This window comes from Rhinoraja longicauda, chromosome 13 (genome assembly GCF_053455715.1).
Source record: "Rhinoraja longicauda isolate Sanriku21f chromosome 13, sRhiLon1.1, whole genome shotgun sequence".
NCBI lineage: Eukaryota > Metazoa > Chordata > Chondrichthyes > Rajiformes > Arhynchobatidae > Rhinoraja > Rhinoraja longicauda.
In genome coordinates, this window is record NC_135965.1 from 53144117 (window position 1) to 53171512 (window position 27396).

Consider the following 27396-nt stretch of genomic DNA (forward strand, 5'->3'; position numbering starts at 1 on the left):
TCTGAGATCAGTCTGTCGATCAGAGAGTTCTCTGTTACGGAGTTGCTGGAGATAAACAATAACAAGGGCTCCAAACGATAATGAAGGTGTGAATGAATGAAACTCACCTTGAACTTTCAGAGTTATCATTCGCTTCTCTTTCTCCCCCCTTTTTGGCAAATATCTTAACAGAGTTTAGACAATTCTTTGCATCCTGATAGGCCTTCTCCATCGCTTTTAATACGACCGACCCATCTTATTGTTTTTAACGTGTATTTTGGAATACTTCCTCAAGTCTGTTTTTAAATGTACTCTCTCTTAACCATCTGCAAGTTTTTTTTGTTACAGTGAACTGTTATTCCTACTTGGTAGCGCCATTTTATAGATTTCTAAAGACCCGCGCCAGAGACCCGGGTTCCATCCCGACTACGGGTGCTGTCTGTGCGGAGTTTGTACGTTCTCCCCGTGACCTACGTGGGTTTTCTCCGAGATCATTGGTTTTCTCCCACACTCCAAAGACGTACAGGTTTGTAGGTTAATTGGCTTGGCGTGAATGTAAAATTGTCCCTAGTGCGATTAGGATCGTGTTAGTGTGCGGGGATCGCTGGTCGGTGTGGATTCAATGGGCCGAAGGGCCTGTTTCCGCGCTGAATCTCTAAATTAAACTAAACTAAATTTCTGTGGAGAAACATTCACTCCATTTGGTGCTTATTTTTGTCTCATTGATTCAAGAAGCGAGAATCACAGATGAAGTAAATAGAAGAATGATCTCTGCTGATGACTCGATGTGTTTTAACTTGCCGTAATTGAATAGTTACTGTATCTTCAGGTGAAACAGCATTGCACATTGCGGTGGTGAATCAGAACGTGGACCTTATTAAAGAATTGCTGGCACTAAATGCAGATATTAAAAATTCTCGTGCTGTGGGAACGTTCTTCACTCCAGGAAAGGACTGTCGATGTTATTATGGTATGGTAAGGCGTTTAACGTTATACTTGCAGTAAAACAATGTTCTGGTAGTTTAATATTTTATTGCCATTCTTAACTGACGTTATGATAGGATGAATGAATACTTTATTGTCACATGTGACGAGTCCCTGATATTCTTTGTTTCGCGTATTGCAGTCACCACATAAAGGGTGCCGACCAAGTTACAAATGATCCCACGCCGGGTCCACCTTTGTTCTCCCCCCCCCCTTCCCACTCGATGGTTCCCCCACGTCAGGTTTTCCTTCCCCCCCCCATCTCACGGCGGTCCCCCCCAACAAAGGGTCCACCTTTGTTCTTCCCTGAGGGTATGAATCTGATAACAATTAACATTGGGCGATCTATCAAAGAGCTGCCTATTCCCTTTCACACCTTTACAATATTCCACATTCACATGTCTTGAAGGAATATTGTAACATATTTCTCAATTCAGCGACTGAGCTGATATGAATGGCCTAAGATTTTTATTGAGGGGTGGTTCAGTGGTGGAGCTGCTGCCTCACAGCGCCAGAGGCCCGGGTTCGACCCTGACGATTGATGCTGTCTGTACGGAGTTTGTACGTTCTCCCTGTGACCCCGTGGGTTTTCTCCGGGTGCTCGGGTTTTCTCCCACACTCCAAAGACGTACAGGTTTGTAGGTTCATTGGCTTTGGTAAAAATTGTAAATGGTCACTAGTGTGTAGGATAGTGGTAGTGAGTGGGGTAATCGCTGGTTGATGCGGACTCAATGGGCAGAAGGGCTTGTTTCAACGCAGTATCTCTAAAGTCTAACTGCAACTGACCCGTTTTTCAACTTGTATTTTGGAAACTTCCTCAAGTCTGTTTTAAATTTTGTGAGTTATTTTCAAACATGATGAATCAAATACCGAGTTTAAGCAGCTATTATATTACAATTCAGACTGGTGGCAGCAATAATGCTTACATCTGTGATATCCTGCATATTAACAGAACATTTACTGTAGTAAGCACCGTGCAGAGTAATGCAGATATTCTACCAACTCTGCAGAAACCGCAAAATACTTTCCAACTGTAAATAATTCCTTTTAATTTCATCCACCTTTTCACTTCGCTTTCCATTTGAGTGTCTGCATTCGAATGAGCATAAATCTTAAGCAGAGATGGCTTCTGAGATACAGCAGGCATTCACTACAAATTGTAGAAACATGGAACTGCAGATGTTGGATTACACAAGTGCTGGAGTAACTCAGCGGGTCAGGCAGCATCTCTGGAGAACATGGATAGGTGACGTTTCCAGTCGGGACCCTTTATGTCCTTGCGGTTCTTTGTCTCTTGAACAAGTGAAACAAGATGGACACAAAATGCTGGAGTAACTCAGTGGGTCAGGCAGCATCTGTGGAGAACATGGATAGGTGACGTTTCACAGAGTGCTGGAGTAACTCAGCGGGTCAGGCAGCATCTGTGGGGAACATGGATAGGTGACGTTTCACAGAGTGCTGGAGTAGCTCAGCGGGTCAGGCAGCATCTCTGGAGAACATGGATAGGTTCTTCTCAAGTCTGAAGATGGGTCCTGACCTGAAATGTTACCTAGTTTAGCTTCTTGTCACGTGTACCGAGGTACAATGAAAAGCTTTTGTTGCGTGCTAACCAGTCAGCAGAAAGACTAGACATGATTACAATTGAGCCATTTACAGTGTTCAGATACATAATAAAGGGAATAACATTTAATGCAAGATAAAATCCAGTAAAGTCCAATTAAAGATAGTCTGAGGGTCTCCCATGAGGTAGATAGTAGCTCAGAACCATTCTCTGGTTGTGGTGGGATGGTTCAATTGCCTGATAACAGCTGGGAAGAAACTGTTCCTGAATCTGGAGGTGTGTGTTTTCACACTTCTCTTGCCCAATGGGAGAGGGGAGAAGAGGGAGTGAACGGGGTGAGACTCGTTATTATGCTGCTGGCCTTGCCGAGGCAGTGTGAAGTGTAGATAGAGTCAATGGAAGGGAGGTTGGTTTGTGCGATGGTCTGGGCAGCTGGCCTTGCCGAGTCAGTGTGAGGTGTAGATGGAGTCAATGGAAGGGAGGTTGGTTTGTGTGATGGTCTGGGCTGTGTCCACAACTCTCTGCAATCCATCTCAGAATAGACAGAGAATCACCATTCTCCACCTATCCATGTTCCCCAGAGATGCTGCCTGACCCGCTGAGTTACTCCAGCACTCTGTGAAACGTCACCTATCCATGTTCCCCACAGATGCTGCCTGACCCGCTGAGTTACTCCAGCACTTTGTGTCCTTTCACTACAGATTGTTTTTGCTGAACATAATCATTTCCTTCCATCGATCCTTCCGAGTTTGGAAGGAATGGAAGCCATATTTGTAGTGCAAACAAAAATCAGTTTATTTGAACACACAGTGAACAGGTTATTCATCTGGATTAAGAACAGATATAGTGCAGAACAGTCCTAGAGGGGTGGGGTCCACAAAACCGGTTGCAACTAACCAGCAACTGGAAACGCACACCTTTGTGGCTTTGCTTTGTCCACTGCTGCAACCCCATCTTGCGCCAGGTGAGCTGGTCACTGTGAACCGCAGGTATTCCCATGCACAATTAAAATGAGAGATGCAATTTGCAGTGAGCTTCTGTGAAGAAAAGGCAAACATTTCAGCTGTTTTATCCGGAAGTGAATGTTTAAAACCACTGCTGCTGTTTGAAACAAAAAAAAACCGTGGTAACTAATTTTTCTTTTTTTTGTATGTTAGGAGAATATGTTTTATCATTTGCAGCCTGCATAGGAAACGAGCAGATAGTTAAAATGATTGTGGCACATGGGGCACCTTTAAATGCACAAGACAAACAAGGTACGGTCTATGTTATATATCGTTTAATTTAACTTGTGTTCTCTTATTTTGTGGCATTCATTATTTCGGCATCCTAAACACATCTAGGAGTACAACAGGTACAAGGTCGAGTCGCAGGTCGATAAGGCGGTCAAAAAGGCTTTTGGCTCTTTGACCTTTATCAGTCAAAGTATTGAGTATAGAAGTTGGGAGGTCACGTTGCAGTTGTATAAGACGTTGGTGAGACCGCATTTAGAATATTGTGATCAGTTCTGGGCACCATGTTACAGGAAAGATATTGTCAAGCTTGAAAGGGTTCAGAAAAGATTTACAAGGATGTTGCCAGGACCAGAGGGTGTGAGCTATAGGGGGTAGTTGAGTAGGCTGGGTCTCTATTCCATAGAGCGCAGGAGGATGAGGGGTGGACAAAATCATGAGAGGAATAGTTCGGGTAGATGCACAGCGTCTCTTGCCCAGAGTAGGGGAATCGAGGACCAGAGGACATCGGTTCAAGGTGAAGGGGAAAAGATTTAATAGGAATCAGAGGGGTAACATTTTCACACAAAGGGTGGTGGGTGTATGGACCAAGCTGCCAGAGGAGGTGGTTGAGGCTTGGCTATCCCATTCTTTAAGGAACAGTTAGACAGGTACATGGATAGGACAGGTTTGGAGGGATATGGACCAAGCGCAGACAAGTGAGAAGAGTGTAGCTGGGACAATGTTGGCGAGTTGGACCAAAGGGCCTGTTTCCACACTGTATCACTCAACGACGCCAAGACTTTGACAGTGATGGAGTTTACTGCTTGATTAGTTACTCAATTAATTGATTGATTGAAAGATACAGCATGGAAAAAGGCCCTTCGGCCCACCAAGTCCACACTGACCATTGATCAAATCTTTATGTTCTCACATTTTCACATCCATTCCCCTGCACACTTGGAGCGATTCTGCCAAGGCTAATTCACCTTTCTGACCGCACACATAGGGCACCTACATGATCATGGGGAGAGCTTGCAAACCCCGCACAGACAGCACCTGAGGTCTGGATTGGACCCGGGTCTCTGGCGCTGTGTGGCAGCAGCTCTACCTGCTGCACCACTGTGCTGCAGAATGTAAATCATGTTCATTTTACATTTTCAGTTCAAAGTAATATTCAGCCCTCCTCTCTCAAGAATAAATTATTAAATGAAGTTCGACACAAAGTGCTGGAGTGACTCAGTGAGTCAGACAACATCTCCAGAGAAAAGGACCAGGTGACGTTTGGGGTCGGAACCCTTCTTCAGACTGAGTTGAGTTACTCCAGCACTTTGTATTTATCTTCGGTGTAAACCAGCATCTGCAGTTCCTCCCTGCACATTTTGTCCACTGCAAACTCCAGTGGAAGAAGGGATCTGTCCCAAAACATCACCTGTTCCTTCTCTCCAGAGATGCTGATGCGTTGAGTTTCCCCAGCACTTTGCTTCCATCTTCGGTGTAAGCTAGCATCTGCAGTTCCTTCCAACACATAGGTTCAAGGTGAAGGGGAAAAGATTTAATAGGAATCTGAGGGGTAACATTTTCACACAGAGGGTGGTGGGTGTATGGAACAAATTGCCAGAGGAGGTAGTTGAGGCTGGGACTATCCCAACAGTTAGACAGGTACATGGATAGGACAGGTTTGGGGGGATATGGACCAAGCACAGGCAGGTGGGACTAGTTAGCTGGGACTTATTGGCCGGTGTGGGCAAGTTAGGCCTAAAGGCCTGTTTCCACGCTGTATCACTCCATGACTCTAGATGATTTAATAAATTGTTTTTAAGAACAAAACTACACATGAAGTAAGATGTCTAGACTCACCAGCAGGTCAGAGCCACCAGGAGTGGCGGAGTAGTGAGACATGGCTGGGGGGGGGCGTAGACATAGGAGTCTTCAACATTGAATCCAGAGCCCATAAAGCCTCATGACACAGCTTACAGAGGTGTTTAGACAAGCACATTGATATAGAGTGATACAGTGTGGAAACAGGCCCTTCGGCCCAACTTGCCCACACCAGCCAACACGTCCCATCTACGCTCGTCCCACCTGCCCGCGTTTGATCCATATCCTTCCAAACCTGCCCTATCCATGTACCTGTCTAACTGTTCCTTAACTGTTGGGATAGTCCCAGCCTCAACTACCTCCTCTGGAGAGAAGCAACGGGATATGCAGAGAATGGAGGGATATAGATCACATGCAGGCAGAAGAATTTATTTCAGCTTGGTACCATGTACACCATGTACCTTGTGGGCTGAAGGGCCTGCTCCTGTGCATACTGTTCAACACTCAGCGGCAGTATGAAGGATAAGATGGATATGTGCTACTGAGCAATGTAGACATCTTCAAGTAGAGAGTGCAGGCGTGAGGTCACTAAAGTGGCAATGTCTCCAAGAACAATGGCTAACTGTGCAAGAAGGAACTGCAGACGCTGGTGTACATCAAAGATGGACACAAGATGCTGGAGTAACTCAGCGGGACAGGTAGCATCTCTGGATTGAAGGAATGGGTGACGTTTCAACCCGAAATGTCACCTATTCCTTCTCTCCAGAGATGCTGCCTGTCCCGCTGAGTTACTCCAGCATTTGTGTCTATCTTCAATGGCTAACTGTACCTACATTGTGGACTGGAGAGTAGTATCGGTGGTAAGAATTTCATTGTTCTGTTTCGGGACATATGACAAGACACTCTTGACCTGGTTGGACAAAGAGGTGGATAGAAGAATGGTTGTTCCACAGCTCCAGAAATTGACCAAAGGATAGTTCAGTTTAGTTTATTATCACGTGTACATTGGTACGGTGAAAAGCTTTTGTTGTGTGCTAACCAGTCAATGAATGATTGATTAATAGATAGATGCAGCAAGGAAACGGGTCCTTCCACCAGCCGAGTCCACGCCGACCATCAGTCACCCGTTCACACTAGTTCTCCGTTCTCCCACTTTCTCATCCACCCCCTACACACCAGGGGCAATTTACAGAGGGACGATTAACCTACAGACCCGCACGTCTTTGGGATGTGGGAGGAACCTGGAGCACCCTGGAGGAAAGCTGTACGATCACAGGGAGAACGTGCAAACTCCACACAGATTGACAGCAGCAGCTGAGGTCAGGATTGAACTGAGGGTCTCTGGTGTTGTGAGACCACCTGTACTACTGTGCGATCTCATTATGCCTTGAAAGAACCCAATTCTCTGGGAAACGTACATGTTTTCAGAAAAGAGGGGGACGGCGTGTCCCTGATTCCTGGTGGTTTTTGACAATCCTCGGAGCTAAAACGTCCTGAAAAACTGGGCGGTCACGGTGGTGCAGCGGTAGAGTTGCTGCCTTACAGCGAATGCAGCGCCTGAGACCCGGGTTCCATCCCGACTACGGGCGCTGTCTGTACGGAGTTTGTACGTTCTCCCCGTGACCTGCGTGGGTTTTCTTCGAGATCTTCGGTTTCCTCCCACACTCTAAAGATGTACAGGTTTGCAGGTTAATTGGCTTGGTAAATGTAAAAACCCTCCCTAGTGGGTATAGGATAGTGTTAATGTGCGGGGATCGCTGGTCGGCGCGGACCCGGTGGGCAGAAGGGCCTGTTTCCGCGCTGTGTCTCTAAACTAAACTGAACTAATCTGCAGTAAAACGGCCTCCAAAATATGAATTCAGGAGTCATTGAGAAAGCAGCCCACTGGAAAAGGTAGGAATGAGCAAAACTGCTGTTTTGGAGCAGTGCGGGCGACTGGAGGGCAGGAGATGGGGGATTGTCCACATCTCGGGTGAACCATATTGTGCACCAAGAAATTCATGGAAACTGCTTTCTCTGTTGAAGTTTCCTCAAAGCAATCTCAACGTGTTGTAGCTATTGAGAATGTCTTTGATTGAAGTGTAATTCATAAATTTTGAATTGATGATGCATTCATAAACTCCTGGCTTTGTAATAAATTCATAAATTCTAACTTTGATTTAAAATTCTGTCTTGGTAACATTGGAAACTAAACAGCCACCTGGAATTGGCTAAACCAGCAAACGCTAAGTGTCACAAGGATTTTGAGTATGATTTAAGGCATTGAGCAGTGGAACAGAACTATACGAGTGCTCTTTGAGAAAGACTTGACACATGTTGGGGGAGTCCAGAACCAGGGGCCACAGTTTAAGAATAAGGGGCAGGCCATTTAGGACTGAGATGAGGATTTTTTTTTTCACCCAGAGAGTTAGGAATCTGTGGAATTATCTGCCACAGAAGGCCGCGGAGGCCAATTCACTGGATGTTTTCAAGGGAGATTTAGATATAACTCTTAGGGCTAACAGAAACAAGGGATATGGGGGGAAGGCATATCCCCCCCCCCGCCCCTTACGACTTCATCCAGAGTCAGAATGCTGCTTGACTTATATTTGACATAGTGCCTTATTGGGGTCTCCAGGGAAAGGGGTGATCAGCCCAGAGATCTGTGTCTTTGTGGATCAGAGATTCATTCTGCTGTCGTAACAGGAGTTGTCCTGCCTTATGTGTGCTGTGTGTGCCAGCCGTGTGCTGTGTGTGCCAGCCGTGTGCTGTGTGTGCCAGCCGTGTGCTGTGTGTGCCAGCCGTGTGCTGTGTGTGCCAGCCGTGTGCTGTGTGTGCCAGCCGTGTGCTGTGTGTGCCAGCCGTGTGCTGTGTGTGCCAGCCGTGTGCTGTGTGTGCCAGCCGTGTGCTGTGTGTGCCAGCCGTGTGCTGTGTGTGCCAGCCGTGTGCTGTGTGTGCCAGCCGTGTGCTGTGTGTGCCAGCCGTGTGCTGTGTGTGACTGTCCTGCATATTCTTCCATAACGAGGAGCTTTCATTACTAAACAAATCACAGTTTACAGTATACCTCATTAATCACAACTACTGTTTGTGCAGTTTGCAAGCACCAACCATGAGATTACAACATTGCCAGCCGCATCCATAACGCACCTGACCTCTCTCAGCACCAGCGATCAAAGAAGGCGTCTCTAATCCACATGGACACTGCGTATTCCCTCTCTGGGGACACACGGGCTCAGATGTAGGTCCGGAGGAGGGGCAGGCAGTCGGCTCGGGCAGAGTCCATGACCGCCTGCCGCCTGGACCTTGATCGTCCATCACGTCCAGGGGAAGGAGCGAGCCGACAGAGATTTCCCCCCTCCACCCACCCACCCACCACCCACTCACCCACCCACTGAGATTTCCCCCCTCCACCCACCCACCCACCACCCACCACCCACCCACCCACCCACCACCCACTCACCCACCCACCCACCCACCACCCACTGAGATTTCCCCACTCCACCCACCCACCCACCACCCACTCACCCTTCCCCCCTCCACCCACCCACCCACCACCCACTCACCCTTCCCCCCTCCACCCACCCACCCACCACCCACTGACCCTTCCCCCCTCCACCCACCCACCCACCACCCACTCACCCACCCACCCACCCACCACCCACTCACCCACCCACCCACCACCCACTGACCCTTCCCCACTCCACCCACCCACCCACCACCCACTCACCCTTCCCCCCTCCACCCACCCACCCACCACCCACTGACCCTTCCCCCCTCCACCCACCCACCCACCACCCACTCACCCTTCCCCCCTCCACCCACCCACCCACCCACCCACCCACCACCCACTCACCCTTCCCCCCTCCACCCACCCACCCACCCACCCACCACCCACTGACCCTTCCCCCCTCCACCCACCCACCCACCACCCACTCACCCTTCCCCCCTCCACCCACCCACCCACCACCCACTGACCCTTTCCCCCTTCTCTACACCGGGTGACCAAAGACCAGGACGGAGGGGCTGAAATGCCAAAACCCTGAGGGGCAACCTGTGTAGATCCACAGCGGTGTGTGATGCCCGACCACAGCGAACCCCACGGAACCCCTCCAGACCCCCAGAGATGGTGGAAGCCACAAATAACAACTGCTCCACTCCTGAACACAATCACGTTTTCTGTGGGTCAAAGCCCATGGAGGAATAATTGTTCCCAATCTCTATTACCAGAGACAGAAAGATTTACTACTCAATAGGATTGCACAACTTTACCCAGCATTGGAAGCCAAGTGGAGGGAACGGAATTCAAAATGAGGAATGAAACTTCGAGGAATAGTTTAATTTAGTTTAGTGTAGTTTAGAGATACAGCTCAGATACAGGCCTTTCGGCCCACCGAGTCTGCACCGACCAATGATCCCCGCACACTAACACTATCCTACGCACACTAGGGACAATTTACATTTATACCAAGCCAATTTACTTACAAACCTGTATGTCTTTGGAGTGTGGGAGGAAACGGAAGATCTTGGAGAAAACCCACACAGGTCATAGAGTCATAGAGTGATACAGTGTGGAAACAGGCTCTTCGGCCCAACTTACCCACACCAGCCAACATGTCCCAGCTACAATAGTCATAGAGTGATACAGTGTGGAAACAGGCTCTTCGGCCCAACTTACCCACACCGGCCAACAATGTCCCAGCTACATTAGTCATAGAGTGATACAGTGTGGAAACAGGCTCTTCGGCCCAACATACCCACACCAGCCAACAATGTCCCAGCTACATTAGTCATAGAGTGATACAGTGTGGAAACAGGCTCTTCGGCCCAACTTATCCACACCAGCCAACATGTCCCAGCTACACTAGTCCCACTTGCTTGCACTTGGTCCATATCCCTCCAAACCTGTCCTATCCAACTGTCTAACTGTCATGAGGAGAATGTAGGAACTCTGTGCAGACAGCACCCGTAGTCGGGATCGAACCCGGGTCTCTGGTGTGGCAAGGTAGCCACTCTACCGCTGCGCCACCATGCTGCTGTTTATTGTCACGTGTACCGAGGTACAGTGAAAAGCTTTTGTTGCGTGCTAGCCAGTCAGCGGAAAGACAATACATGATTACAATCGAGCCGTTTACAGTGTATAGGTTCACAATAAGGGAATAACGTTTAGTACAAGGTAAAGCCAGCAAAGACCAAGCAAGGATAGTCCAATGAGGTCGATAGTAGTTTAGCTCTGCTCTCTGATTGTGGTTGGATGATGACTGAATATTTTACTGGGTTCCAAGTTTTGCAAAGGTCTTTGAGTTTTCTTATTCGTGAATCTCAGCCTGAGAATTGATGTGCATATTTATAGTTGGATGTGTAACAAGGCACTGCAGATGCCGGTTTAAACTTACTGAAGAAGTGTCTCGACCCGAAACATCACCCTTTCCTTCTCTCCAGAGATGCTGCCTGTCCCGCTGAGTTACTCCAGCATTTTGTGTCTATTTCGTAGTTGGATGGTTTGTTTCCAAACGTAGGAGGTTTTATCAGCTGTTCGGATGATCCTTGGCATCTCGGTTGGCAAGTGAAATTTTGTGTGTGTGTGCGTGAGAGTCGAAAATGTTTTATTGTCGTTTGTCCCAGATAGAACAATGAAATTCATACTTGCAGCAGCACAACAGAATATGTACACATAGTACACATAGTACACATAGTACACTGTAAACAAAATAATAAACAAGAACTAGAAGTTCACTGCGTGTGTGTGTGTGTGTGCGCAAGTGTGTGTGTGTGCGCACGTGTGTGTGCGTGCGCACGAGTGTGTGCGCGCGCGTGAGTGTGTGCAGGCCACACACTTAAAGGCAAACAAACAAGAATAGTGCACAGGAGTAGAGGGATATGGATCATGTACAGGCAGATGAGATCAGTTTAACAGCATCATGTTCATGCAAACTTTGTGGGCCGAAGAGCCCGTTCCTGTGCTGCACTGTTCTATGCTCTACGTAACATGAGTCCTTTTAAGCAGCAAAGTATTTAGACACGCGCTGGTGTTTTCGATAAATGTTTTAAGGGGAAGTCAACGAGACCTGGGTGTTCATACATCAGTCACTGAAAGTAAGCATGCAGGTACAGCAGGCAGTGAAGAAAGCTAATGGCATGTTGGCCTTCATTGCAAGAGGATTTGAGTTTAGGAGCAAGGAGGTCCTACTGCAGTTGTACATTGCCCTGGTGAGACCACACCTGGAATACTGTGTGCAGTTTTGGTCTCCTAATTTGAGGAAGAACATCCTTGTTATTGAGGGAGTGCAGCGTAGGTTCACCAGGTTAATTCCCGGGATGGCGGGACTGACATATGATGAAAGAATGGATCGACTGGGCTTCTATTCAATGGAATTTAGAAGGATGAGAGGGAATCTTATAGAAACATATAAAATTCTTATAGGATTGGACAGGCTAGATACAGGAAAAATGTTCCCAATGTTGGGGGAATCCAGAACCAGGGGTCACAGTTTAAGAATAAGGGGTAGGCCATTTAGAACTAAGATGAGGGAAAACGATTTCACCCAGAGAGTTGTGAATCTGTGGAATTCTCTGTCACAGAAGGCAGTGGTGGCCAATTCACTGGACGGCTTCAAGAGAGAGTTAGATTTAGCTCTTAGTGCTAACGGAATCAAGAGATATGGGGAGAAAAAGCAGTACTGATTCTGGATGATCAGCCATGATCATGTTGAATGGCGATGCTGGATCGAAGGGCCGAATGGCTATATTCCTGCACCTATTTTCTATATTTCTACGTTTCTATGTCTCGCCTAAGGAGGCTTGTTTCTGTCGTTCCACAGGTAACACAGTATTCCACATGCTTGTGCTGCACCCGAATAAAAGCATGGCCTGCCGAATGTACAATTTCATTTCTTCGCTTATTTCCAAGGAGAAGATTGAGTATTTGGAGAGCATCACCAACAAGGAAGGCCTGACACCCATGAAGCTATCAGCGTTCGAAGGAGATGTAGCAGTAAGCTGACACATTTCTGCCTCTCCGTTAACAACCATTAGTTTTTGAGGGACAGTTGATGATTAACGGTAACATAAGTTCATAAGTTGTCGGAGCAGAATTAGGCCATTCGGCCCATCAGGTCTATGCCGCCATTCAATCATGGCTGATCTATTTCTCCCCCTCAACCCCATTCTCCTGCCTTCTCCCCATAGCCCCTGGTGCCCGTACTAATCAAGAATCTATCTCGCTCTCTGCCTTAAAATTACGCAATGGGTAACAACTTTAAATCAAGCTGCTACTACATTACTAGCTCCATGCTGTGATCGGGGAGGTTGCGCAGCGGTAGAGTTGCTGCCTCACAGCGTCAGAGACCCTGGTTTGATCCTGACAATGGGCACTGTCTGTTTGGAGCTTATACGTTCTCCCCGTGACCTGCGTGGTTTGTCTCCGGGTGCTGCGCTTTCCTTCTGCATTCCAAAGGTGTACAGGTTTGTAGGTTGATGGCTTCAGTAAGTTGTGGTCGGCGCGGATTCGATGGGCCGAAGGGGCCTGTTTCCGCACTGTACTTCTAAAGTCTAAAGGCACAAGGAACTGCAGATGTCGGTTTACCAAAAAAGACACATAGTGCTGGCAGCATGGATGGGTGATGTTTTGGGTCAGGATTTGTTTTGCTTCCTTCTAAAAATAAATCTTCCATTCAATTTTGGCTTAGATTAGCTTTTTTTAGTTTAGAGATACAACCATGGAAACGTGCTATTTGGCCCACTGAGTCCTCACCAACCCATTTAATGTAGTTCATGGTCCCGTGTACCGAGGTGCATTGAAAAGCTTTTGTTGCGTGCTAGCCAGTCAGCGGAAAGACAATACACTACACAATACACAATACAAAGACAATAACCTACAAAGCCTTCCATAACCTGGCCCCATCCTACCTGACCGACCTCCTCCACAGGCACACTCCCACCTGCACCCTCCGCTCTGCCGCTGCCAATCTCCTATCCCCCCACATCCGGACCAAACTCAGATCCTGGGGGGACAGGGCTTTCTCCATCGCTGCTCCCACCCTATGGAACTCACTACCCCAAACCGTTAGAGACTCCTCCACACTCACCACATTCAAAACATCGCTGAAGTCTCACCTGTTCAGTACTGCCTTCAACCACTGAAAGTCACCTCACCTTCTGTCTCCTTTCTCTATTCATTTATTTATTTACTTATTTATCTATTTATTCATTTCCTATGTTCTCAAAATCTCTGTAAAGCGTCTTTGAGTATATGAAAAGCGCTATATAAATAAAATGTATTATTATTATTATTATGATTACAATCGAGCCGTCCACAGTGTACCGATACAGGATTAGGGGAATGACGTTTAGTGCAAGATAAAGTCCGATTAAAGATAGTCCGCAGGGCTGGTCTTTGAGTTACAGTGAGACTGAGCTGGACAACACACATGAATATTTAAGAGAGTTGACACGCCAAACCTTGTTTGTGAGAACCACTTGTATTTCTGTGGCTCTGGTTATTTATATCACTGAACAGCTTATCTCTGCAATGCAGTGAAATGTATTTCCATTTATTTTGAATTTGATTTACTTGAAAGACAAACTAAGTTTGAACATTGTTAGTGTTGACACTGGATTGATGCTGACCTCTCTTCCTCGATGTGGTTGGTAGATCTGGTAATGCAGGCACTCCCTGACCTGTGTAGCAGGTGATTTATGTAAACAAGCGCTAACCTGAGCAGTTCTTTGAGCCCAAAGCTTTATTTCCAAGTTGTGTGTCTTGTAGTCTCGGTAGCCTTGCGTTACTGTGCAAGTGACCATTTCCACAAACCGGTCAGCTGTTCTTGTAGGTGCTTCCCCTGTGTGGTCTCCACACCGGAGCTCTCGGCCATGGTCTCCACTTCAGAGCTCCCCTCATGGTCCCCACGTCGGAGCTACCCCCCCCCCCCCCCCCCCCCCCCCCGGTGGTTCCATCTCGGAGCCCCCCCTGTGGTCCCATCTCGGAGCCACCCCTGTGGTCCCATCTTGGAGACCCTCTGTGGTCCCATCTCAGAGCCCCCCCTGTGGTCCCATCTCGGTGCCCCCTCCTCGTGGTCCCATCTTGGAGACCCCCTGTGATCCCATCTCGGAGACCCCCCCTGTGGTCCCATCTCGGAGCTCCCCCCGTGGTCCCATCTTGGCGCTCCCCCTGTGGTCCCATCTCGGAGCCCCCTCCTCGTGGTCCCATCTCGGAGCTCCACCCCTGGTCCCCACGTCAGAGCTCCACCCCTGGTCCCCACGTCAGAGCTCCCCCCATGGTCTCCATGTCAGAGCTCCATCCCTGGTCTCCACATCGAACAATACATTTACGTGAGCTCTGTGGCACTCTCGTTTCCGACTTGTGTAACATCAGACCAACGCACGGGTCTGGGGGAGGTAACTCTTATGTAAGTCTGGGAGCGAGCGCCTGTATAACTTTCCCTTAAGGTGACCTTATAAAGATAATGTATTACTGGTAATTGTTTGAATGGAGATAGATTTTATTGTATGCTTTTCTAACAGATGTTTAGTCATTTCATGCAGAAGAGAAAGCAGATTTATTGGGCATTTGGGCCAGTGTCGTCCACCTTGTATGATCTGACTGGAATTGACACCTGGGGCGATGAGCTCTCTGTCCTGGACATCTTGTGCTCAAGTAAGAAGAAAGAGGTGAGTGACTATTGTGTGCGAAGATTAAATACCGAGACTGTAAGAACAATTCGTCACAGGAACATTATTGTACTTGAAGATAGACCCAAAGTGCGAGAGTCAGGCAGCATCTCTGGAGGAAAAGGATGGGTGACATTTCGAGTCAAACTTGAAAGTAGAGGGGACGGAACTGGAGGTGGGAAAAGGCCAGAACTAATCGGGGCCGGCAGGAGATGACCAAGGAAGGGCGGAGCCCACAATGGCCCATTGTTGACTGGGGAAGAGGTGATAATGAAACTAGTAGGACAGCTAGAGTGGGGGAGTGGATCTTCTTCTTATTGTGTCCACACATGCTAGATATTGTGTTTCAGCCAAAACTGAACACAACTCTTAGCAATATCATTGTTCACTGTGAGGTCCACAGCTTTTCATTGGTGCTCCAATAGAGGACATCTCAATCGGTGCTCCATAGTTTGTGGTTCAGTGCCACATATTCAGATGACATCTTCTGTGTCTATATAGCAAAGATACCAGAGGAACAAGATGGACCACTCTGTTGAAATCGCCTTTACTGAAGTGTAGTACGCAAAGGAGCCATTTTAGTAGACAATACTTGCTGTTCGCTCTGCCTCTTGCAGTGTAATCAGTGTTTTGGGGGAACATTATGTGTGATGATACCGTTAAAGTGTAGAATATATCTCATCTGTCAATTCACAGATTTTTGTTATTTTTCTTTTTAAATGTTTCTGCAAGTTTCTGCTTACTAAAATGGCGCCAAGACGTACGACGGTTTTTAAGGGTCGAGTGGTCTATCTTGTTCCTCTAGTATCTTTGGTTATGTAGCCCCATTTCTTGAGAGTGGCTTTACAACGACCAGGACCAGCTCTCATCTGTTGAGGCATTTCCATTCAGCCCAGCTTGATTCGGCCCCAGGAGGAAGTTCTTCTTTGGCACTTATGGACATGGATGTCGTTGAGGGAGGGAATACTTGAAATTAGAGAAATCAGCATATCATGATCCCGCTGGGCTATAAGCTGCCCAAACAAAATATGAGGTTTTCCTCCAATTTGCGTGTGGCCTCACTCTGACAATGGAAGAAGTACCTCCCTAGTTTGAATTGATTCTACTTTTGTATCGCATTATATGATCAGATAATAGTATCCGATAACAGTATAATTTTGAGGATTAGCATATAGCTAATCTAATGCTAAATATATATTTTAAATGATTCGGGTTAACATATGATGAGCGTTTGACGGCACTGGCCTCGTTGGAGTTTAGAAGGATGAGGGGGGACCTCATTGAAACTTGCAGAATAGTGCAAGGCTTGGATAGAGTGGATGTCAAGTCAAGTCAAGTCAATTTTATTTGTATAGCACATTTAAAAACAACCCACGGAGAGGATGTTTCCATTAGTGGGGGAAACTAGGACCAGAGGTCACAGCCTCAGAATTAAAGGACGTTCTTTTAGGAAGGGGATGAGGAGGAATTTCACTAGTCAGAGGGTGGTGAATCTGTGGAATTATTTGCCCCATAAGGCTGTGGAGGCCGTCAATGGATATTTTTAAAGCAGAGATAGATAGATAGATTCTTTATTAGTATAGATGTCAGGGGTTATGGGGAGAAGGCAGGAGAATGGGGTTAGGAGGGAGAGAAAGATCAGCCATGATTGAATGGTGGAGTAGACTTGATGGGCGGAATGGCCTAAATCTGCTCCTATCACTTATGACCTTAAGAAAGTACAGTAGCTGTCCAAGATACACACTGAGGAAGTGTCTGACACTGATCATCTGATGGTGAAGATATTGAACAGGATTCCAAGAAGTTGATTTGGGGCAGAGAACTTGTTTCCAGCCATTGAGTCTTTGGGATTGATTTTACCAGAGAATCCATCATGGAGATATGTGGTTTGCTCTCCTCCATCTCGTCAACATGTCCTCAATGTTTATCTTCCAACTCTCCCTTAACTCTCTTACATTTTATTTATTCAGTGTTTCCATAATCAAAGAGCTTTCACTGGTCACTGACTTTCTCCCAGCTCTCGTAGATACAGAAGATTGAAAGTGCGCACCACCAGACTCAAGAACAGCTTCTTCCCCTCTGATGTCAGGCTTCTGAACGATCCATTCATAAGCTAGGATACTGTCAGATTCACCTCTACCCCATTGCGGACATTGGACGTTGTCAGTAGAACTGTTGCGCTACAATGCTGAGAACTATATTCTGCACTCTGTATCTTTCCCTTCACTCTACCCGATACAATACAGTCATAGAGTGATACAGTGTGGAAACAGGCCCTTCGGCCCAACATGTCCCAGCTACACTAGTCCCACCTGCCTGCTTTGGTCCATATCCTTCCAAACCTGTCCTATCCGTATAAAGGAGTTTGATTTGATTGTGTTTACATATTGTACTATCTGATATAATTGGACAGCATGCAACAGAAAAAGCTACACGTGACAATAATAGACCTAAACCTCAGGCTTGGGATATTTTCTCTATTTTATCGGTGCCATCTACAGTAAATGAAAGAGTGCCATTGCATGTGACACCTTCGATTTGTACCAGCATCTGCAGTTATTTGTACCAGCATCTGCAGTTATTTTCCTACACGCCATTGCATGTGAGATACTCAGTGTATATTTGTGAAGCTGAACAAGCCAAAAACAAGAGGGGTATCATGAAAATGCATTCAGTGATGATAACTTTTCGTTTGTTCTTCTTAAAGGCCCGGAAGCTATTAAAAATCACCCCAGTGAAAGAAGTGCTGCATCATAAGTGGACTAATTATGGATTCAAATATTTCTTACTGTGGACTGCACTTTACTTTTTGTACACAATCATTTTTACTGTCTGCTGCGTGTACCGGCCTCTTGCACGAGCTGGCCCTGGTGGGGACAACATCACCATCATGGTCCCAAAGCCCCTGAATGTAAGCGGAGAAACTTAAGAGTCAAAAGTGTTTTATTGTCACACTAGACCAAGTGGACCCATTGGGCCCAAACCTCTCCTGCATTGGTGCAGCACCCTCTCCTCCCCCCCCCCTCCACTCTCCCCTCCCTCCCTCCCTCCCTCCCTCCCTCCCTCCCTCCCTCCCTCCCTCCCTCCCTCCCTCCCTCCCTCCCTCCCTCCCTCCCTTCTTCACCCCTTCCACTCTCCCCCCCTCTCCCCTCCCCCTCTTCCCTCCCACTCTCCCCTCCCCCTCCCCTCCCTCCTCTCCCCCTCCTCTCCCACTCTCCCCCCTCCCCTTCCCCTCTCCCCCTCCCCTCCCTCTCCTCCCCCTCCCTTTCCTCCCCCCTCTCTCCCCCTCCCTCCTCCCCTTCCCCCTTCCCAACCCCCCTACTCCATCCCCCCTCAACCCCCTTCCCCTTCCCCCTCCCTCACCCCCCCCCCCCCCCACCCTCCCCAGGAGATAAATTTAAACTTTAAAATGTGAATAACTTAAAAAATATAACACCGATTCCAATTAAACTTCTTCCATTAGCACCAAAGGGACGACGGTGATAAGGTGGGCCTAAAATTGTTGTGTTATCGTGATTCGTTTTGGCTGTAGTTCAGGAACAAACAAACAAACAAACGAGTTTTAGTGTATAGATGTCCCAGGTAGAACAATGACATTCTTACTTGCTGCAGCACAACAGAATATGGAAACACAGCACACTGTAAATAAAGTGGACTGTTCATAATAAACCAAGGGATCTATTATCTGTACAATTAGGTAGAGGGATACAATGTGTGGGAGGGAACTGCAGATGCTGGTTTCAACCAAAGATAGACACAAAAAGCTGGAGTAACTCAGCGGTTCAGGCAGCATCTCTGGAGATAAAGGAATAGGTGATGTTTCGGGTTGAGACCCTTCTTCAGACCGAGAGTCGCGGGGGGGGGGGGGGGGAGGGAAACGAGAGATATGGATGGCGATATAGAGAAATATAGAACAAATGAATGGAATATAAGCAAAAAAGTAACGATGATGAAAAGAAACAGGCCATAGTCAGCCGTGGGCAAGGTGAGAATGAGTTCCAATCAGCTCCAGCTTTGTAGCTGGAACAAGGACCTGCGTGGGAGAGGGACAGACAGAGAGGGGATGCAAGGGTTAACATATGATGAGTGTTTGACAGTCCTGGGCCTCTGCTCACTGGCGTTTAGAACGATGACGGGGGACCTCATTGAAACTCACTGAATAGTGAAAGGCTTGGATAGAGTTAAATGTGAAGAGGATGTTTCCACTAGTGGGAGAGTTTGGGTCCAGGGGCAACAGCCGAAGAATAAAATGACGTATCTTTAGAAAGAAGATGAGGAGGAATGTCTTTGGTCAGAAGGTGGTGAATCTGTGGGATTCATTGATTGGTGAATACAGAGATACAGAGATACAGAGATTGAGATACAGAGGGTGGTGAATCTGTGGGATTCATTGCCACAGACGGCTGTGGAGGCCACAAGTCAGTGGATATCTTTAAGGCAGAGATTAACAGATTCTTGATTAGTGTGAGTGTAAGGGGTTATGGGGTGAAGGCAGGAGAATGGGGTTGTGAGGAAAAGATGGATCAGCCATGATTGAATGGCGGAGAAGACTTGATGGGTCAAATGACCGAATTCTGCTCCTAGAACCTATCAACATGACACAGCATGGAAACAGGCCCTTTGGCCCAACTGGGTCCATGCTAAACATCAACCACCCAGTAGGGCAAAGTTGCTGCTTTACAGAGCCAAAGACCTGGGTTTGATCCTGTCTATGGGTGCTTGTCTGTATGGAGATTGTACGTTCTCCCAAGGACCGCATAGGCTTTCTCTGGGAGCTACGGTTTCCTCCCACACTCCAAAGACTTGTAGGTTGATTGGATTCTGTAATGTTTGTAAATTGTCCCTAGCGGGTGTAGGATAGTGCGAGTGTACGGGGATCGCTGGTCGGCGTGGACCCAGTGGGCCGAATGGGCCGTTTCTATGCTATTCTAAACTAAACTAAACCATCTATTTACACTACTTTAATCCAACTTTATTCTCTCCATATTGTTATCGACTGCCGCTCTTGATTCTACCACCCACTTACACACAGTGACAGAGTTCTAAAATTAAATACTTACTCAATTAATTGATTGATTAAAAGATACAGCATGGAGAAAGACCCTTTGGCCCACAGAGTCCCTGCCAACCATTGATCACACTAATTGATGTTCTCCCAATTCCACTCCCAACACACCAGGGGCAATTTTGCAGAGGGTCATTTAACCTACAAACCGCACGTCTTTGGGATGTGGGTGGAAAGCAGCTGTACAATTAAATTATATATAAATTAGAGATTAAGGATGACAATGGAGAATAACAACTAGATTGTAACTAGCACAGATCCTTGTAAAATTTAGTTTGATAAAGGAAGTAATTTAAAAAGTAAACGTGCTTCAGATTGTGAAAGTTCATTTTGGCACGTAATTTTATAAAATTATCACCAGTAAGAATTAACAGTTAAAGTCATAATATAATATTTGCAAAATGCCATTTTATGTTCCCAAGCAGTATTTCCATTTCATGTACTTTTTTTCCAGTTTTCTTTCTCCCAATAAAATTTAGTTCCAGTGATACACAACGTTCCGGAGGAGCTCAGTGGGTCAGGCAGCATCTGTGGAGGGAATGGACAGGCGATGTGTTGTGTCGGGACCTTCCACAGATGCTGCCTGACCTGTGGAGTTCTTCCAGCACTTTGTGGTTTGCTCAAGGTTCCAGCCTCTGCATTTCCTTGTGTCTCCATCATTCCTGTGTTGCTGGCCTGATGTCCATGATTAGCCATCTAATGCTTTCCCAGCAGCTGTTCCTCGACCAACTTCTCTCATGTACAGAACTATTTTCCCATTTTTCATTCCTAACCTTTACTGCTTAGGGTCATAGTGTGATACAGTGTGTAGACAGGCCCTTCGGCCCAACTTGCCCACACCGAACAACATGTCCCATCTACACTAGTCCCACCTGCCAGCATTTGGTCCATACCCCTCTAAACCCGTCCTATCCTTGTACCAGTCTAACTGCTTCTTAAATGCTGGGATAGTCCCAGCCTCAACTACCTCCTCCGGCAGCTTGTTCCATACACCCACCACTCTTTCACTGTTATTTTAGAATCTGACTGGGATAGTGTAGCAGGTTTGTTAATGATACAGCATGGAAACAGGCCACTCGGCCCACCGAGTCCATGCTGATCATCGATCACCCATTCCCGCTAGTTCTATGTTATCCCACTTTCTCAGCAATCTCCCGTAACCTGCCTTAAATGTGTTGCATGTCGGGAAGACATCAATGCAAATCCCCAGCTGTTATTTATTCTCGCTGTTATGCTGGATGAGCCCCAGGCAAAAACTCCTGCTTTTTTTAAACAAAAATATCAGTGTTAGCTTTGGTTTGGAGATATGGAAGCTGCCAACAAAACCACCACGATTCCTGGTTCAGAAACACTATCCAAGAAAGTGATCCTCTGCTAACAAGCTAAAGTTACAATGAATCTTCAATAAATTACCGCCTTAAAGCTTCTCAACTGCCCAGCAAGTTACTTAATGCGTAGAAATGTCAAAATGTTTGGTAATTCGACCATGGAATTAACTGCAGTGTTATTTTAGCAAGTTTTTGTGGAGCCTCTACTGTTTTGTTATGACCTGTTTTTTCTTTTGTTAGCCATGTGATTTAAGGCTTTATGTTGAAATAATATTTTCAGCCTCAAAATGATACTGATATTCTGTCACACAGAAGCTACAAAGTCATTCAGCACAAAACCAGGCCCTTCAGCCCAACTGTCCATGTTGCCCCATCTAAACTAGTCCCATTTGCCCACGTTTGGTCCATATACCCATCAAATGAGGCTTTGGACTCTAGACTTTAGAGATACAGCGAACAGGACCTACAGCCCACTGAGTCCGCGCCGACCAGCGATCCCCGTGCACTAGTGCTGGCCCACGCACTAGGAACAATTTACAATTTTACTCAAGCCAATTGAGCTACAAATCTGCACGTCTTTGGACTGTGGGAGGAAACCGGAGCTCCCGGAGAAAACCCACGCGGTCACAGGGAGAACGTACAAAGTCCGTACAGACAGCACCCGTGGTCAGGATCAAACCTGGGTCTCTGGCGGTGCAAGGCAGCAACTCTACCGCTGCGCCACCGTGCCACCTGTTGTGTTTATTTATTTTACCAAGATCATCAAGAATGAAAAGGAATGCAGCCCTGGTATTCAATAGACAATAGACAATGGGTGCAGGAGGAGGCCATTCGGCCCCTCGAGCCAGTACTGCCATTCAATGTGATTGTGGCTGATCATTCTCAATCAATACCCCGTTCCTGCCTTCTCCCCATACCCCCTTGCAATAAGTACTTACCCATGTGGATGACACACTGTTCGTCCACACTGCATTCTGTTTACAAATTATATAAGAGGAATTTGTGAATCTTACACTGTTGATCTCTTAAGTATGAAATTGTCCCAATCCAGAGTTGTACCGATCCAACATGTTATTGTTTATACATTTGCCATCTACCTTTGGTCTCCATCTTTAAATTAGTTTTATCAAAACTCCTTTTGGCAACCTTTTAAAAAAAATGTTTAGAAAGACATTAAGACAATTCCAGATATCAAACAATTGATACGTTAAGGTTACAGGGAGAAGTCAGGAGAGGGGAAATGGATCGGCCATGATTGAATACAGCAGAGTAGATTCGATGGACAGAATGGCCTAACTTTGCTCCTATGTCTCACGGCCTTATCCCACAAACGAGGTTTAATTGAAGAAGAGGTCAGTTTCTGTAATGTTGAGGAAAGCTAATAATATTGTTCTCCTGTGCACATTATTTTTTTCCAGGAAGCTTATTCATCAGCTGAAGATTTTGCCCGTTTGGCCGGTGAAATTCTCACTGTTGTCGGAGCCGTTCTGATCCTAGTCACAGAGGTTCGTTGAAAATTATACCTTTCCATCTCGCCCTGCTGTTAAAAATTGAATATTCCCACGTATCATTTTTTCTAAAGCCTCTCTATGAATAGACCACAAAGCATCGTCCCCTTTGATGTCTCCTTTTCACACCTACCCTTCCATATCTCTATGTCTCCCTCTCCCCTGACTCTCAGTCTGAAGAAGGGTCTCCACCTGAAACGCCACCCGCTCCTTCTCTCCAGAGATACCCCGCTGAGTTACTCCAACACTTTTTGTCTATCGTTGGTGTAAAGCAGCATCTGCAGTTCATTCCCACACAACTCCGGCCAGCTTGTCTGAAAACTTCTTTTATTCATGATGGAAATGTTAGTGAAATTTTATTTTGGAAATGTTGGTACTTACAATACAATACAATACATCTTTATTGTCATTGTACAGGGGTACAACGAGATTGGGAATGCGCCTCCCATACGATGCAATAAATTAATTAGCTAGTCAGTATTAATTTAAACAACCCAATGAAACAAATTGTAACAGTTTTAAAACAGAATAAAGTGCAAGTAGATCTGTGCCGGATCACTGTGCGATGTGACCATCCGGCTCAGCAGGACCGGTTCATAGCAGCTATGGCCCTGGGGATGAAGCTGTTCCTGAGTCTGGAGGTGCGGACGTAGAAGGCCTTGTATCGTCTGCCCGATGGTAGAAGTTCGAACAGACTATTGCAGGGGTGTAAGGTCTTTGTGAATGCTGGTGGCTTTTCTGAGGCATCGTGTGTTGTAGATGCCCTCCAAGGCTGGTAGCTGTGTTCTGATGGTCCTCTGAGCTCTATGGACTACCCGCTGAAGAGCTTTCCTCTCTGCCTCCGTGCAGCTGAGATACCACACAGGGATGCCATGTGTTAGGATGCTCTCTATGGTGCAGCGGTAGAATGTCGTCAGCAGCTGTTGGGGTAGACCAGACTTCTTCAGTGTTCTTAGGTAGAACAGTCGTTGCTGTGCCTTCTTGACCAGCGCAGCAGTGTTATTGGATCATGTTAGGTCCTCCGAAATGTGAGTGCCCAGAAACTTGAAGCTGGACACTCTCTCCACACTGTCCCCGTTGATAAAGATCGGGGCGTATTCCCTGTTGTGTGACCTATGGAAGTTGATGATCAGCTCCTTGGTCTTGGAGGTGTTTAGGGACAGGCTGTTATCTGAGCAACTTGCATCTAGATCTACTTGCAAGGTATCTGTATCTAAACACTGTGGGTAAATTTGCTAGCTGTGTGATCGACAATAACTACTTGAGGATGTGGTAGAAGGCATGACCAAGTATTAAAAAAATAATGCCGACATTTTGTCTCAGCAGATCCATCAGGAGGGGGAGGTAGAACAGTCATGATTGAATGGCAGAGTAGACTTGATGGGCCGAATGACTTAGTTCTGCTCGTAACACTTATGATCTGACACCGATCAGCCAAACAATTATGACCACTGACAGGCGAAGTGAATAACATTGATTATCTTGTTACAATGGCACCTGTCAAGGGGTGGGATATATTAGGCAGGTGGTCATAATGTATTGGCTCATCAGGTCATAATGTTTTGGTTGATCGGTGTATTAATCGGTTGATCGATTGATTATCTTCACACAGCAAAACTAATCTATCTTCTCCATATCTTCACAGATTCCACGTTTGATTCATATAGGACCTGCAAAGTATTTTGGAAACACTGTAACTGGAGGACCTTTTCACATTACAATGTAAGACATGTACTGTTTAACTTTGATCTAAGTCTTTTCCCCAAAAATCTATCGTGGTGCATTATAAACTTTTACTGCATAAAATAATTTTCTGTTTGTAACAATTTATTGCCATGGTGTTATTGCACAATTTTCAGAGTCACATAGTCACACAGCACAGAAAAAGGCCCTTCGGCCCAACTTGTTCATGCCGACCAATAGCTGGTCCCATTTGCCCCATATCCCTCTCAACCTTTCATAGAAAATAGGTGCAAGAGGAGGCCATTCGGCCATTTGAGCCAGCACTGCAATCATGTACCTACCCATGTACCTGTCCAAACATATTTTCAATGTTTTTATTTTCAATTTTAATATCAATTGTAGAGAACCCAAGAATAGTACTAATCAGTAGAGAACCCAAGAATAGTACTAATCAAAGTCCGTTAGTTTAGTTTAGTTTTAGAGATACAACGATGAAACAGGCCCTTCGGCCCACCGGGTCCACGCCGACCAGTGATCCTTGCATATTAACACAATTCTACACACACTAGGGACAATTTTTACATTTAACTTTTAATTAAGCCAATTAACCTACAAACCTGCACGTCTTTGGAGTGTGGGAGGAAACCGAAGATCTCGGAGAAAACCCACGCAGGTCACAGGGAGAACGTACAAACTCCGTACAGACAACACCTGTAGTCGGGATGGAACCCGGGTCTCCGGCGCTGCATTTGCTGTAAGGCAGCAACTCTACCGCTGCACCACTTTTAATTTTGTTTAGAGATACAGTGTGGAAACAGGCCTTCGATCCACCGGTGACCATTGATCACCCATGCATTAGTTCTATCCGACACACTAGGGACAATCCACAGAAGCCAATTAACCTACAAACCTGTACATCTTTGGAATGTGCGAGGAAACCGGAGCACCTGGAGAAAACCCACGCGGTCACGGGGAAGATGGCCAAATTCTCTATAGACAGCACCCGCAGTCAGGAGTGAACCCGGGTCTCAGGTGCTGTCAGGCAGCAACTCTACCGCTGCGCCACCGTGCCGGCCCTAGAACGTAATCAGAACTTTTGTAAAGGAGGTATTGTGGGTGAAGAAACAAAATGATTTCAAAGGTCAGAATGTAGAACTACAGATGCTGGTTAATACACAGAAGGGTACTGGAGTACCTCAAACAGGTCAGCATCCATGGAGAAGGATCCCGACCTGAAATGTCACCTATCCATGTTCTCCACAGATGCTGCCTGACCCACTGAGTTACTCCAGCACTCAGTGAAACATCACCTATCCATGTTCTCCACAGATGCTGCCTGACCCACTGAGTTACTCCAGCACTCTGTGAAACGTCACCTATCCATGTTCTCCACAGATGCTTTTTTTAATTGTAATGGTCGAAATCCCTTCTGCTGAATTAAGGAATAGACTTGAACTGATGAGCTGAAACTAAAGACAAATATAGACTTAGTGGCTGTTAAATGAGATATTAATAATGAAAAATCAGCATGCAGTGAAAGCATCAAGCTTGCTTGAGGTGCAGAATGTATGAATCAATTGAAAATATACATTGTTTTGCTATTTACATGAACCACATGGAGAAAATAGAAATGTTACCTTATTATTCCTCCACTGTCAGAGTGAGGCCCAGAGCTAATTGGAGGAACAGCACCTCATATTTCACTTGGGTAGTTTACACCCCAGCGGTATGAACATTGACTTCTCCAACTTCAGATAGTCCCTGCTTTCCTTTTCTATCCCCTCCCCCTTCCCAGTTCTCCCACGAGTCTTACTGTCTCTGACTACATTCTATCTTTGTCCCGCTCCCTCCCCTGACATCAGCCTGAAGAAGGGTCTCGACCCGAAACGTCGCCCATTCCTTCTCTCCCGAGATGCTGCCTGACCCACTGAGTTACTCCAGCGTTTTGTCTCCCTTCGATTTAAAGCAGCATCTGCAGTTTTTTTCCCTACACATTTAGCATGGGTAAAGTACACTCTACAATGTGGGCTTCGTTGTTTCGGGTTGTCGTGCCAATTTACCTTCAATTTCTGGCATGAATCATGAGTGTGCTTCTTAAGCATGCCTAGCTTTATTGGGACATTGATTAGGAAGTGGTTCGGGCATCAATTATCTACTCAAGGAATGGGCAAAGTAGGCAGATTGTTCTATCAATGTTGTCTGTCACCAGTTTAACAACCAGCCAGTCAAAGTGGAGAGCAGCAGACTGTGTGGGGAATTCAGAAGCTAGGCAAGGAGAACTGACTGCCTTTTAGAGTCATACAGCCATACAGCATGGGAAAAAAATAAACAATCAAACAATGATAGTGCAAAGTCATAATCAAAGCCCCCGAGTCTATGTATTCCGAGCTTATTTGGAGGTTCTGTGGAATTCTCTGCCACAGAAAGCAGTGGAGGCCAATTCACTGGATGTTTTCAAGAGAGAGTTAGATTGAATTGAATAATTGAATTGAATACATTTTATTAGCCAAGTGTGTATACACACAAGGAATGTGCCTTGGTGCTTTGCTCACAAGTAACAACATGACATATAGTAAACAATTAGGAATAAAACATAACAATTTAAACATGA

General features: G+C 46.3%; 1 protein-coding gene across 1 annotated transcript in view; it reads left to right on the forward strand.

Annotated features, from left to right (window-relative positions):
* The window catches only part of LOC144599323 (transient receptor potential cation channel subfamily V member 5-like), a 77492-nt gene that overhangs the window by 38896 nt on the left and 11200 nt on the right, over positions 1 to 27396 (forward strand). Inside the window, exons 4-10 of the mRNA XM_078410118.1 lie at positions 809 to 949; positions 3682 to 3780; positions 12354 to 12526; positions 15055 to 15201; positions 17909 to 18112; positions 23013 to 23099; positions 24748 to 24824. Of these exons, the coding sequence (XP_078266244.1) occupies positions 809 to 949; positions 3682 to 3780; positions 12354 to 12526; positions 15055 to 15201; positions 17909 to 18112; positions 23013 to 23099; positions 24748 to 24824 (928 nt within the window). The remainder of the gene's footprint in view (positions 1 to 808; positions 950 to 3681; positions 3781 to 12353; positions 12527 to 15054; positions 15202 to 17908; positions 18113 to 23012; positions 23100 to 24747; positions 24825 to 27396) is intronic.